This window comes from Brassica rapa, chromosome A05, assembly GCF_000309985.2.
Source record: "Brassica rapa cultivar Chiifu-401-42 chromosome A05, CAAS_Brap_v3.01, whole genome shotgun sequence".
Taxonomy (NCBI): domain Eukaryota; kingdom Viridiplantae; phylum Streptophyta; class Magnoliopsida; order Brassicales; family Brassicaceae; genus Brassica; species Brassica rapa.
In genome coordinates, this window is record NC_024799.2 from 8,608,356 (window position 1) to 8,624,287 (window position 15,932).

The window sequence follows — 15,932 nt, forward strand, 5'->3', positions numbered from 1 at the left end:
CAAGCCTATTCCAGGTCACTGTGTCAGTCCAGAGCAACTAGCAGAGAAAAAGAAACTAGAACGAGAACCACAGGGCATTCTAAGCAGCAGACATCTAGGCAAATACTTCCATGTTACAGCACGTACTATACATATTCTAGAAATAACAGACAAACTAGCAACAATACGAGGCATTCACTACGCTCACTGAAACTACAGCGGTAACCAGAGTAACGAACTCAAAGAGACCAACAGGAAACAACAGGATACTTTGAGACATATACTTGGGATTGATGAAATTACTCGACCAAAAAGAGAGGTCCAACATAATGAAAACGAAAAGTACGTTCGGGCAAAGTCTTGTATGAGAATCACTACTCCGGGTCTTTATTCATAGTCACGAATAAGCTTCTCCCAAGTCCTCTCAGCAATTCAAAGATGAGACTGACTTCTATTAAGTAATCGGATAAGACAGATGCGCGGGCACGAGCGGTCTGGTGTCCGAGTCAATTGGTCAGACGATGACTACTTCAATTATTAGATTAGTATTAGCCGCCTTTCCCGGAATAATACGTTTCGGCAATGTTACCTACCAAATAAAAAAAAAGGTCTGCTAGGAAGGGTGTTGGGGTTAACATTTAAAAATATATAATTATAAATTAATTTAAAATTACTATATCTAAAATAATTTAAGGGGGGGGGGTTAACATTTAAAAATATATAATTATAAACAAATTTAAAATTTGATATTAAAATTACTATATGTAAAATAATTTAAAAAATTGAGTTTCAAAAAAACATCAAAACAAATTTGAAAAAATAAAAAGTTTGAAATTGAATAAAGTTTTTGTGAACATACAAAATTTGTATTTTATCTTTGTATTGTTAAATTATTTATTTAAATAGTTGTTTATATATATATTATTTTTTATTTATAGCTTTAATAAAATTTCTGTTGTCAAAAATTGAATTTAAAAAGAAAAATAATATAAAATTTTGAATTGAATACGGCTTTTTTGAGCATAAAATAAAATTTATACTTTCTATTTTCTTATTTATTATATTTATATATCTATAGAGTATAGTTATTATTTATCTATTTATGAAATACTTTTTGGTCAATTTTTTTTTTGTTTGAAAGTTGGGCTTATTTGCCAAATAATAAAAAAAAATGAAAAATTAGATTTTGGAAGAAAAAGTAGAGAAATAGGAAAAGAAAGTAAAAAAGAGGAGAAAATTTTGGTTAGTTAGTGCATTTATGTTTTTTTCATGTATATTGAGTGCAATTTCCTTTGAAAGTTTTTCCTTTAAAATAATATGGGGTTCTTGGTTTAGGGAATGGAAACAAAAGAAAGGAAAGGAAATATGTTAAAGAAATACGCTGTCGTAATGGACTTTCAAAGTCTAAAGAGACGTCAAAGTTGTCGGCCACATGCACTCGTAGACTGTATTCTTCCACTTATGCTTTTTCTTTGTTACAAGATGTCCTTACAATATTTCCAATGTAAAACTCTATTTTTCCTTCAAAATTGAATAAAAATAAAAATCGAGTAAAATTATTCCAACCTTACTCTATTTCTTACTTCATAATAGAATGATAAACAAACAAAAAATAAATTACTCCATTTATGAAATAAATTTCATTATAAAGTGAGATATAGAGTTGGGTTGGAGCATTCCTTACTCCATATTCACTTTTACTCCATTTTAAAAGAAAAAATAGAGTAAGGATTGAGATACCCTTAATAAATGTAATGCTTGTTGCAAATACGACTCAAAACTTAAAGTCAAACACCAAACTAATTCTTGATTTTGTTAAAATTTTATTTGTTAAATTTATCCCAAAAGTTTGGATTATCCTTGAAAATGTCATAAATTTCTTCTTTTTTTAAATAAATATTTTACTCTATCATTCTCATCTTCATCAAGTATTTACAATATTGTCATTGCCATGAATACACAACCACCATAAACAACCAATTTGAAGTTTTTAATGTATCTAAAAAAATGATTTTTAGTCATTCTATTTTATTTCTTATGCACTAAAACATTTCTTTCACTTTTTCTCTACGTTCATCCAAAAAATCTCAAGATTTTGATTCGAAACTTTTTAAAGTTCAAAGAGCCATTCAAGCTTATGATTATTGGTCATTAACAAGTAGGTCATTTTGGTGGTGAAGTTTTTTGTGGTTGGAGAAGCTAAGCAAGTTATCTCACTGTCACTGGTTGAAACTATGAAATCAATTATTTTTTCTAGATTTGTCTATCAGAAGACTTCCGTATAAGTCTTCACATCGGAGAAGATTTACACGAAAGTCTTCTGACCAATGCATATGTTAGTTTTCCAATTGACTTTATGTGAGTTTTTAGAGACGATTTCTCTAGAAGTTTTCTAACTTTTCTGTGTTAACAAAAAACACTAAAAATACCAGAGAAGATTTCCAAGTAAGTCGTATATGAACAACATGTTAGTTTTACAATTGACCGGATTGCTTCAGAAATTTAACTTTCTCTAGACGACTTACAGGGAAGTCGTCCGCTAGAAAATTTCCATGTAAGTCTTCCGAACTCTCTGTGGAAGTCATCTCACTGTCGATGAAAGTTGTCTTAGGTTACTTTTGCAACTGAACATAAAAATTAAAATATTTATTTTAATTAGATGACTTACATTTAAGTCTTTCGGGTGACTACTTACACGAAAGTCTTCCAAAATTTTATTTCGAGATTCTGGTCAAACCTTGGTTATCATAGAAGACTTTCGTGTAAGTCATCTGCCGAAGACTTACTTGGAAGTCATACTAATTAATATAAAATATATAATTTTATTTTACAATTTCAAAAGTAAGATGAGATTACTTACATGGAAGTCGTCTAGTTAAAATTAAATATTTAAATTTTATTTATTGGCAGAAGGATTCCTTTTAAGCCGTCTAGAGAAAGTCAAATATCTGACATAATCCGGCCAATTGCTTAACTAACCTGTTCTAGACGACTTACCGGGAAGTCTACTCTAGTATTTTTAATATTTTTTTAAAAAACAAAAGTAAGCCCATATTTACAAAGAAAGACATACAAAGAAGTCTGTTGTAGAGTAGACTTCTCTAGAAGTATTCCTTTGTAAATTTTCAATTGCAAAAATGACCTAAATCGAAGACTTCGTAGAAGTCGAATGGCACTTCTACGTTAATGTTTAATAAAACTTTCATCTTCTATAAAATTATAAAGACTTTTTAACATTTTTTTTGTTAATTCATGTACATTAGTCAATATTGGGGCTCCTGGATGAAATTCATAACTTAATTGATGATAATAATGAGGTTAACAATATTCATATGTTAGTTTTTGTAAAGCTTGTATTTTCAACTTTAAGATATGTTTTTAAACTTTCAAAAGTGTTAAAAAAAACTTCAAAAATATCAAGTCGTATGATTTAATTTGTCTTCTTAGATCATAATATATACTTTTTAACTTTCAATAATTTGAAATATCAATTTTCACTTAAAATTTGAGTTTTCCGCTTAAATTTTAATTTTCCGCTTAAATTTTAATTTTCCGCTTAAATTTTAATTTCCCGCTTTAAAATTTTCGCTGGAAATTTAAGTCTTCCCAGAAGTTTTCTGAGAAGAAGTCTTCCGGAAGACATCCCAGAAAACTTCCTAGTGCATTAAATGTTTGAAGACTTTCATGGAAGTCTTCCAAATCTGTCTCAGATCTGAAAAACCTGCATATACAAAAGCATTCAAATAACTTCAAAACATAGAAAAAATTCAAAATTACAGTAAGAACTTAAAACAATCAAAAAAGTTTTCAAAAAGTAGCTTTAAACAATAAGAGGTTACCAAATGAAAAAAAAATGATTTATAGATCTATCTTTAAAGGAGTGGAAGATGAAAACCATGTAATGAAAAACTTGCAAAAACAAATAAATCAGTAAGAAGACATGAAATAACAATAAATTGATATAAATTTTGGTGTTTTTAAGTTCAAAGAGATTAGAGAGAGGTTGGAGAGTTTTAGAATAAGAAACATTACATTTTTGTGGCAGCCATTTGAGAGGAATATATATAATGTGTAAATTTTCTTTATATAAAAGGAGACAAAAATTCCAATAATGTTAAATATTTTCGATTCAAAAGACTTTCAAGTAAGTCTTCTAATCCTAAAAGATTTACTTGAAAGTCTTCTAGAAATTTACTATTCGCCTAGAAGACTTTAATATTTTTGTGGGAAATTAAAATATTTTTAGCGGAAAACTAAAATATTTTTAGCGGGAATTCAAATACTTTCAAGGAAGTCTTCTACCCATAAAATACTATTCACCAGAAGACTTTCTTGAAGTTGCCTAGACCCTAAATATAAACCATAAACTCAAATAACTAACTAAATAGAAGCAAACAGTTTATTAAACTTAAAAAGTGTTTAATATACAAAAAACTAAACACATATAAGTCAAAATTTAATTTTCCAGAAAAAGTTAACTTTCATAATCTAAACCTAAGAAAACATATAATACTACAACATATGTTACCAAACTCTTAACCAAAAAATACCATGACACACTGCATTCATTTATCTATGTTAAAAACAATTCAATTTTACTATATCTTAGTTTATATCATTTACAAATATTTATAATTACATGATTTCAATTTTATCTCCATCAAAATATTTTTTATAAAATTTATAAATTACTTTTAAGATGTACTATATGAGAAGACTTTCTATAAGTTTTTCAGAAGACTTAGGGAACCTCAAAATACTTAAAAACCTCAGAAGACTTTACAGAGATATATTCGTAAAAATGAATTCTGTTTTTTTTTGTCATAAGGAGCTGGTTTTAATTTCAATAGATTTTGTGTTATTTTTGTATTTGATTCAAGTTTGAGTATACTTTTGTGGTTAAAATCAAGTTTTGAGTGATATTTGGCAAATTTCCCATAAATAATTACCTAAAATCCTCATTTATTAAGTCAAATTTTTAATTTTCTAATAATTTTTAGTTATATTCTTACTAAAATGATGATATAAATGATACAACTGTTTGTTGACAAAAAAAATGATACAACTGTTTGATAAAAAAAATGATACAACTATTTGATTTTTTCTATCATGAAACCCAAAGATAACATGCTCTAAAGCTGCATGTATTTTTTTTCTCTGCATCACGGTGTTTCTTCTTTTTCCTCTTGTGATGCTTTAACTTAATTTGACTTGAGCGATATTAAATTAGATAACTCTACCCATGTTTCCACTAGCCACTGAAAAATAATAAACAAACTGGGGAAGTATATACGTATATATATATATATATATATATATATATATATATATGTGTGTAAATGGAAGAGAAACTAGATTTGTGAATGTAGATTAGAGAAGCAGCATTATGAGTCAAAACAACTCACAAGTCTCGACAATTCTAATTGTTTTGCTCCTTCTATGTCCTGTATTTCTCAGTCAGTTACAAGCTCTTTCTGTTGGATTAACATTACACCGCAAAATCAGTGAGTTCTTATTTTTTATATGTATATGTGCGACGCTCTAATTTGGTTTCTCTCTAGAGTATATATATAGTTTCTTCCTCGATTTTATGTTTGTTCATTACAAAAAAATAATCAAATTACCTTATGAATTAAGTTTGTAAAATAGTTCGTCAATAAGAATGTAGTTGAAAATCTGCATGATAAATTACGATGTAGTCCGTGGATCTGTGTTACAGTAACATGATTCGTCATATTTTTTTTATCTGCTGATTCGTCATCTAAACTTTAGTTAATCATTTTTAGAAAATCGATGAAAGAATGTTTATAAGTTATGATTATATTCCGTTGTTAATTTTTGTGACTAATCAAGATTTGTGTATTGTTTAGATAGTTAGTTTGAAGGTGTTGGTACGACTATTTATTAGTAATGGAATGTGTTATGATCACTGCAGTAGGAGAAAAAGATGGAATGCGACAAATTGTATACCAAAGAAAGGTACGAGTAACGCCAAGTGGCTCAAGAAGAGGCCCATCAAAGGGTCGTCCTCCAGGCTCCCCAAAGCTATGATCTCCTCGTTAGCTTTATCATATACTATATTAGGGTCTATCCGCGCTTTGATTTACATGTGATATATCTAACTATATAATTGTATACTTTCGTTGTATTTTATGTTCGTTTTTGTAAAAGCAGTGTATTCTGATGTTTATGGTTTCAAATAGTATTAGGGTTTGTAGGAATTATGTTTGAGGTGAATGTGGACTTTCTTATTGTAATTTCTTTTTATAATTATAATCCATAATTTGTTGGTTAATTGTGGGTTTCTCTAATTTGGACTCTTAAGTTTGTGGACTGTATATTCAGCACTTGTCTCAATCCCAATTTGCATGTGAAAGTATAAGGTGCAGACTGCACACCTACAAACTAATTCGAAGTATTTTAGGTTGCAAGTAAAGTGTGCATTACGATTTGGTATGTCTTTTGTTTTTAAAAAGATTGTTCCTTGTTGTTTTAAAAGAGACTAGGTTAAGACCTGCGCCTTACGCGGAAAGAATATTATATATAAATTATTTTGAAGTATTATATATTTTTTCATATTATGAAATAATAAAAATATTGAATAATTCAAAATTTAGTAACTATTACATATATAATTAAATTTGTACAAATACTAAAATAAATTTTATTTATTCAGACAAACATCTTTTTCTATTTTATATGTTATAAAATTAAGTTTAAATGATATTAATATAGATATATAGTACATTTTTAATATTGAAATCTGTTAAAAAATATTTTATACTCATATTATTTTTGATTATTTGTATTTCTTTATAACAAAAATTTTAAATCAATGATAACAATAAAATATTTATGGGATGTTTAAAAGTTTTAATAATTAATAATTTTAAAAACATTCATTGCAAAGTTTAAAATCTAAATATTAAGTTGTGAATAACTGTTCAAACTGTTTATCAAAAATTTTCAAATCAAATTCGAAATTAAAATACTTATGTATTTTATATGGTATATAATTTTCTTAAAAAATATATTAATATGCATATATATAATATTTATTAAATAAGACTTCCTATTTATGTAATTTCATAATCATTTGTATTTTGTTATATCATAAATTTTAAATCATGGATCACAAAAATTTCAGTGTGAGATTTTTAACAACTTTATTCATTTATATTTCTTTTTTAAAATTCAAAATATAACATATACAAAAAAATCTAATTTTTATTATATAGTTAATGTGGTTGTTTAATTTATTTTATAATGAATTAAAATGATAAAGAATAGACTGATTTTTATCAAATCTTTATTATTCAAAATCATTAATTGTCATATATATACTTTAGCCACATTAGGTAATTCCGTGGTTTTTATTTAAGGAAACAATGAAGAATATTTATGATTAATTTATGGTTAGTTTAATAAAAATCTTATTATATATTTATATGGACCAACATATTTTTCTAAGAATTCTAAGAATGCTTGTTGTGATGACATGTGGTTACAAAAATATGTTGTAATGTTTCTCTTTTAATATATAGGGAATTAAGTTGTACCTATTAATTTGAAGCATAAGGACAACGCACGTGGGCGAGGAGAATTTATTCATTGAAATGAATGTAACATCCGGTGGGAAAGTGTAAAAATAGAAAATCAATTAAAAAAAATATGCTAAACGGAATGTAATACATAGTTCTTACGGGTTCGAAAGTAAAAAAATCTAGCAGTTCTACGGAGATGCCAGACCTCTTAAAGATTATAAATTACTAGGATAAGACATGCGCCTTGTGCATGATAACATATTTATTAAAAAACTTATATTTTCATATTGTAAAATCTGATGATTTTTGAATACATGTGTTCTTGTGGTCATATATTTGATATTTATGTTTGTCTCAATATAAAATAATTAATTAACTATAAATATATGGCACACATAGAAAAAATATAGAAGCCTAAATCAAACAATTAAAATGTGATATCATTGATACTCCTATAATCATAAAGTAAGAGTTGTGAAATTTTTTGATGGTGTGTCTAAGGAAAAACTCAACCATATATATATATATATATATAGTAGGCATATGTAGTTTTCAGATTGTTTGAAAATTTGAAATATTTAGCATGATACTTCCTCCGTTTCACAAAGAATGTCACTTAGACACTTTTCACACATATTAAGAGACTTATTAAAATGCATTTACGTTTTCATTAATATCACATATCTAACCAATAGTATTTTAGATAAATCGATTTATTTATAAAATTAATGTATTTTGCAATTAATTTTTAGCTGAAAAGTTGTATAAATTGCATTGGTATTGTAGAATGACACTCTTTGTAAAACAAGAAAAATGAGCTAAAATGACAGTTAATATGAAACAGAGGGAGTACGTTACACCAATATTTATGTAAATTTTCAATAACTACCACAAACATATTTGGCAAGTTATTTTCAATGGTCGAAATTATAGACTTGGTGACAAATTATATTATTATCTTTAATTAAACTTACCATATAGAACTTCAAAATTGTGTACCAAGCTTAAAAATTCGGTGGAAACATTAACTTGGTGGAAAATTTTCTTATTTATTTAAACAGCCTGGTATAAAAACAATTTATTTAAACTTACCAAAAGAGCTTGACTCTAAAATTGTGTATCACAAAAATTTGGTTCAAATTTTAATATTTTTAATTTTTATTGTCATCTAACCATAATAATACCGACAGTTTACGATTGATCCTCCTTCGGCTCAATTGAAATTAAAAAAACATTTTTGCGACCTCAATTATAGTCTATAGATAATACTAATTAAGTAGTAGTTGTTAAACATATTGTATTGACAAATCTTTCTAATTAAACATATTGTATTGACAAATGTAAGAATTATATATGATCAAATTGTTTTTATATGTCTACAGTTTTTGATTGTTTATATAGTCATTTATATGTTGGGCTGATACATTTGGATATTTTATTTTGCTAACTTATCAGTAAATAAAATTTATATATTTTCAATTTTGAAGTTACACTAATTTTCAGAAGATCAGATTTTTACTTTCTTTTTGACAACATAAGATGAAAAATTAAAATATTGAAAAGACAATTATAAATTGGATTAAGCTTATAATTTGAAGTATAGTATGGTTATGTGCCACATTAAGACAACTTAAAATTTTGCAGTCCTAATAGTATTATACGTAAGGCCCAAATATAGAAAGATGATATTATTATTTGTTTACAACTGATACTTTTTTTTAGGATGAAAGTGAGGTTAACGTCATTAACTACTAAGAAAAGTCATTATTAATGTTTTCCTAGACTACGAAAAACAATTACGCAGGTGCCAAAGCTTTTTCTTAATCTTCAATATAAATTTCATAATTTAAGTTTTAAGGAATTGTGTTGCAACGGAAAATGTTTGATATATAAGTTTGTTTGGTAATAGAAAAGAAACTCAATTTCTATATTACTCTTTATATCAATTTATGTAGGCGAGGAAAGCCTGAGAACCGAACAATATTCGTCTTTTTTTTATTAACAAAATAATTTTGAATATTTATGTCTCTTTCCTATTCTTTTTATCAAAGCTTCTCTTTGCTATTAATAAGAAAACCAACACTTAAAAAATTATTACTTTCCAATTTATAGCTGAAGCATGCAATATTTAGGCCATAATATATAGTAAACTTTGATTTAAATTGTTGTCTATATTATATAAACTTAAAATTACAATTTTTTAAACGTTTATTTATTAATATATAGGGATAGTTAGTCGCTACTGAATCATTTTATAAATAAAGAAACTCAAATATAGTGATTTAATTAGCAATATTTTTTCAGTCACAACGAAAAACGTATATCTGGTTATTACCAAAAACCTTTTAAAAAGTTATATATTTCCTATATTTAGCATGATCTCCTTTCCAAAAGCATTTTTACTGCATATAAATCACATTAATTATCCATCTTTTCAAGTAAGTAAGGGGACGACTGGTTTTCCCGCTACCACACGCAAACGCAGCTTTTGCGGTTTGTAGCGGTTGTCGGTGGTTTGCAACAATCACTCAAATCGCTCTAAACCGCTTCGAACCGCTCTGAATCTCATAAATTCAAAAGCTGGCTCCAGCTAGCGTTTGCGGTTGCGGGCGGTTGCGGGAGGATAAATTTTTTTTCTTTTTTTAAAACAATATATATACAAAAGTAAAAATATTTAATAAAAAATTTTAAATTGAAATTATGAAAATATTAAAATATATCTATTATATTTTAATTAATATTATAAAATTTTATAATAAAAACAATTTCAATAAATTTTCAAGAAAGGAAAAGCCCTCCTAGCCATAGATTCCGATTAAAACCATCACTCGTCCGCAAGAATCATGCTGGAAATGTGCGAGATGAGGGGCTGACTGTTGGGGTCAAAAACTGTAATCTCGAAATCAATGTCCAAGATTGCATCTCTTAAGGAAACTTTCTCGAAATAATTTCAGAAAAGTCATAAGTAGAAAACTCCCAAGTAACAAAACGACCGCATCAGCGTGCGTCCACCCTCGCAGTTGGATCAACCGCATCCAACTCGCCATAACACGAGTTAGGTCGATCTCGTCTAACTCACCTGATGGCGAGTTTGATCAACCTCGTCCAACTCGCCTTATGGCGATTTGGATCAACCTCGTCCAACTCACCTTATCCGACTCGCCATCAGGCGACCAGGATCCGTCTTGATTAACTCAATCTTAGCTTCTCCTTCGGGCCTTGATTGAACTGTCCCTTTTTTTGTCTCGATTGGAGTTGCCGTTTAAACTTTACGATAAAATTATCGAAGATTGGTTTTTTCGTATAAATTCGAACCAATCGTATAAAACGATAACGGTCAACTTAACACCATAAGTTATATCGGCTATACAATTGGCTTGAATTATTTCATAAAACCAACGTCGTAACGGAGATTTTCGAAGGAGTTGTAAAAACACTTAAGTAAAAAAATGGCTCGAAAAGGGTCTAAAACGCGGCAAAAGACCACTTACGATTTTGGATGAGCATGAACCCGAAACTACTATAACGGTTTATCTGATATTTGCAGGAGAAGATAAATGTCAAGTTTCAAAGGATAAACATGAAGATCGAAGAAAAATGAAATATTTCCGCGAAGGGGTAAACTCGACCCGTGGGCAGAAAAGGAAAGGATGACCGACTTAGAAGGCATATATAAGGGGAGCCAAGGTAAGGAGCACAAGGACGATTGTCTTAGAATCTTAGAACTCTATGCACTTAGAAAATTTAGGCATTATTCTTGACATGTGTTGTTTTATGACTGGCACACGATTACTAGACGAACTCGCACAAGCAGTTCGATCTTTTGTTCCACTCTTTCAGTTGAACTGCGTTCGGTTTAATCCTTGAATGGGGTACGTAAGCATCCTTTCATAAGGTTCAGTCCGAAATCAATCAAAACTTTTTTCGTATTTTTTCGTCTTTTGTTATCGAGCTGCGGTAATTCGCTGACAACTCTTGCGGCCGAAGTTTTTATAATCTTTTGTAATGATCGCAACGTTCTTACGTGGATTCAAAATAAGATGTATTTTTTTTCTATAAATTCGTTTTGTTATCTTTTCATATTTTCTGAATTTATTAGATCAGTTGTCGTTGGCTCTCGCATAGAATACGGGATCTCAGAAAAAGTTAGGATTTTTTGACTTTCCTTCATTTACGGAAATCGACGGTGTAAATTTCGGTTCCCACACCAATCACCATTTTTATTTGATGTACAAATAAGTTTAGTTGAAAACCCAAAGTTTTTTGTGATACAAAAACCAATTTGATAGTTTAATATGCTTATTAAAAAGTTTTGTGGTTTAAATTGTGAGTGAATGCCATTTTAAATTTTCTTTTTGCTATTTTGGACGAATATTTAAGGTCGTTAAGGGCTTTAGTCTTGTCGAGAAAAACGTGTCTCTCCACCTGATTAGGCTCGATTCTTAGGTTTTTCTTTTTCTAACCATCCCATCCCATCCCATCACAAAATTTGATCTTTTTATTCAAAATTAACATATACATATATCCCCATTTATTCAAGATATGTATTTCCCCAAAGGATTTATAATCTCTGTATTCTATAAGAATATCAGTCACTTTCCTGCTCTACCTTATTCATCATTATTTCCTCTTGAACTAAGAGAGATTATGTTAGAAACAAAATCAAAAATAAGTTCAAAAAGTAACCAACATCAGACTAAATCAAGTGTGAATAATCTACATATAGTTTTTTTCTTAACGAACAACCTCACACTCTTTGCGGCGGTGGTGGAGTCGCCGCAAGATCGGTCGCAGGAGCATAAGCTAGGAAGAGGAAAACAAAACTACGATTTTAAAGAAGTTGTTAATTTTAGAGGACAAGACGTTTTGACCGTTCTCTACCGAGGGAGAACCGAAACTCGAGTGACATAGCTAACAGTGATGAAATCTCCAAAATTTCTTTTCCCGCTATAGAAATTTATTTTAAATATAGGGAAATTTTATAGAATAATTTTTTTTTAAGTTTTTGTTACAAAAAATAACTCTCAATGAAAAAATGACCAAATTAAATTTTATTAAAGGATAAAAATATATTTTTGCCCTATGTTTAATTAATCTAAACTTAGAGCCTCACTGGTTCAAACGCAGCGGTTGCAGTTGCGGTTGCGGGAGTTTGCAGCTATGGATGGTTACAGTTTCTAGCGGTTTTAAGAGATTTGTACGACTGGTTCTGCAGTTAGAAATTGGTGCGTTTGCGGGATACTTGTGACTGGTTAACTACCAAATACATCAGCGGTTTAATAATAAATTAACAATATTTACATTTATATAATTATAAAAATATAAAAAATCATAATATTATAATAAATATGAAAATTCTAGTTAGAAAGTTATAGTTTTAATTTTTTTTTAAATTATAGAAAATATTTTTATTTTAAAATTTTATAATATTAATTAAAATATAATAGATATATTTTCATTTTTTTTAGTATTTTTATAATTTCAATTTAAAATTTTTATTGAATATTTTTTTTTGTATTTAGATGGTTTCTAAAAAAAGAAAAAAAAAGGGATCCTTCCGCAACCGCCCGCAACCAGCTTTTGATTTTAAGAGGTTCGGAGTGGTTTGAAGCGATTTGTAGCGATTTGTGTGATTGTTTCAAAATGCTGTGAACCGCTATCAACCGCAAAAGCTGCGTTTGCAGGTGGTAGCGAAAAAAACCAGTCATGCTCTTATAGGATTTACAGTTAAGGGGTAGGAGTTTTGGGTTAAGGTTTCAAAATTTTTAAATTAAAATTAAAATTTTCAAAATAAAAAAAACTATTTTGATCTTTTTTTTTAAAGTTATTTTCGTGATAAAAACTTAGAAAAAGCTATTTGAGAGAATTGCATTCAAATATAAGGGTTGTTTGGGAAGATATAAGAAAATATGAGGGTGTCATTAGAAAACAAATAGGGATTTTCAAATTAGAATAATTTAAGGGCTTTGGTGTTGTCGAGAAAAACGTCTCTCTCCACTTGATTAACGCTCGAGTCTCAGGTTCGTCTTTTTCTCGGCTCATCCCACTGATCGATATGGGTCAAAATTGATTTATGATGCAAACATATGTGTAAGGTATGTGCAGATGAAGCGCCTCAATTTCTCGGATACTAGTCTGCAGAATTCTCCCTCAGAAGAAGTTTCGACGAAGAAGAACAAGAACAAGAAAAAGAAATTGGCATCTCCGGTGATCAAACGGATCTGGAACGAGGACGATGAGCTCTCTATCTTAAAGGTTCATTTCATCGACTCTACTCCTTTCCATTAGATCACCCTCTTCTCACTCGCTGTGGATTTAGGGATTGGTGGAATACAGAGTGAAGACAAGGCACGATCCAAGTTTCGATTGGGACGGTTTCTTCTGCTCCGTGCAAGGTTCCATCCATGTGAGATTCTCCAAGGAGCAGCTTTTTAGTAAGGTCAGGAAGCTGAGAAGGAAGTTCGTTCTTCACATGGAGAGAATCGATCGTGGGGAAGATCCGCTCTTTACTAGGCTCACTGACTCTCAAGCCTTTGGATACTCCAACATGATCTGGGGCCTAAACCAAGCTGAAGTTGCTGCTAACGCCGGAGGCACTGAGAAAGCACCAGGAGATACTCAAGTGAAGGATTCATCTTTTGTTTCTTGATTTTGTTAATAGTTAAAACTGATTTGTGTATGGTTTGCTGATCAATCAGGAGGATGAACACTTAGATAATGCTGGACATGTAAATTACAATGGGGTTGAAAGTAGTAAGCTTGATGGCAAAGAATCTGAATTTGCTAATGGAGGCATGGAGAGCGTAATGCAGATCGAGAGTGACGTAAGTGACTCATTTATCGTTTTTTTGTCAAGTTCTGTTTCCAAGTCTAAAGTTTTGCTATCGCAGTAACAGTTATGAGTGTTTGTGTTGAATCAGGAGAATGGCTTTAGGGAAAATGGGCGAGTAAGTAATGATGAACCTGTAAATGAAAACGGGGCGGAGAAAGGTGAGGTTGACGGAAAAGAGACTCATGATGATGAGTTGCGCGTTGTTGAAGATGCGTTTGAGACCACGATTTTGCAAGGTTTAAGTGATTGGCAGAGGAAGTTACAGCTTAAGAAGCTGATGATGAACCTTGGAACGGAGAAAAGAAAAGAGTTGAGCAATGAATGGAAAGCGTTATGTTCTGAGGAAGTAAAATTGAAAATCAAGAAGCTTAGGTTTACCGTAAAGCTTGTAGAGGCAGCAAATGATGGATGAAACTAGGCCATTGCATCATTTTTGTTGTAATGGTGTTGTTTAGTTAGAGAGTTGGTAGTACGTTTTAGTATAAGTTTTAATTAGTTAAGATGTGTTTTCTTTTCTCCAGCTTATTACAATTTCTTTTACTGATTACTTTACTTGGAAACCCGGATAAGATCTGCGCATGGTGAATTTATATGAAAATTATTTAAGAAATATCTTATAAAAAAATAAAATTTATATTTTTGATCGAATAAATATTTTTGGTCCTTAAATAATTTTTTTAATTTTTTTTTGTTAATTATATAATTTGTTTACTGATAAGCTGATTTCATTTTAAAAATACTTTATTCAAAAAATCATTTATCGCATAAGAATCTAATGTTTAGGCCGAAGAACCTTAGGTCTACTATTTTGTTACAATGAAAATATGAGAGCTTGGTTTTATATCATGATTTAACAATTTAAAAGTTAATTATGGTTATGAAAAGTTTAAGTTCATGTGCCAATCCTAATTACTTTCAATATTTTTTCTCATTTTTGTGTCACTTTTTTCATTTTGGATATTGTTCGATATAAATATTGATTTTTGAGTTTATTCTCATTTCGTTATTTTGTTTTGGCCTGAGATTTAGAAAATATTTAAGATTTAAAATAATAAAGACATGCGTACTTATGTTAAGATCCGCGTCTTGAGCAGAATAAATATTTTATATTTATTACTTATTTTATGTTTTTCTTCATATTATAAAATAAAAAATAATAATTATATATTAAATAACTAAGAAATCGGTTACTATTATGTAATAAATTGGTGTGTGCATATAAATCAAACGATTGATCTTGTTATTTGCAATCGTTTTAGGGTAAATAAATCAAAACAATCAATCTTATCTATCGTATATGATATATACTTAAATTTAAATGATATTAACATAGATATATAGTATACTTTTAATATGAATATTTATTAAATGAGATTTCTATTCATATGATTTTATGATTATTTGCATATTTTTGTAACAAAATTTTACACCAACGATTTTTTTATAATATGGAATGTTTAGTGATTTCAATAATTTATAATCATTTCAAAAATATGAAGATTTAAAAATTAAAATATTAACTTTTTAAAATATGTTCAACGTAGATATTAAAATATAAGTATGTATTTTGATATGAT

The 15,932-nt window shown here is 29.0% G+C and overlaps 1 protein-coding gene and 1 long non-coding RNA gene across 3 annotated transcripts; both read left to right on the plus strand.

The window, feature by feature from the left end:
* The first annotated feature begins 35 nt into the window (after positions 1–35).
* On the plus strand, positions 36–6,230 carry LOC103868312. The gene is made up of 2 exons (XR_632840.2): positions 36–5,483; positions 5,915–6,230. It is a non-coding gene; the product is annotated as an uncharacterized LOC103868312 (long non-coding RNA).
* Positions 6,231–13,429: 7,199 nt separating this feature from the next.
* Positions 13,430–14,965, plus strand: LOC103868311 (GLABROUS1 enhancer-binding protein-like 1). Of its 2 annotated transcripts, XM_009146416.3 has the most exons (5): positions 13,430–13,543; positions 13,629–13,778; positions 13,843–14,145; positions 14,222–14,347; positions 14,444–14,965. In XM_009146416.3, exons 2-5 carry the CDS (start codon positions 13,629–13,631, stop codon positions 14,765–14,767), a joined length of 903 nt encoding a protein of 300 aa, XP_009144664.1. In that variant the 5' UTR covers positions 13,430–13,543; the 3' UTR covers positions 14,768–14,965. The 2 variants fall into 2 exon arrangements, with proteins under 2 accessions (XP_009144664.1, XP_009144666.1); XM_009146418.3 differs by lacking the exon at positions 13,430–13,543 and having other exon boundaries at positions 13,545–13,778.
* Positions 14,966–15,932: the final 967 nt, after the last annotated feature.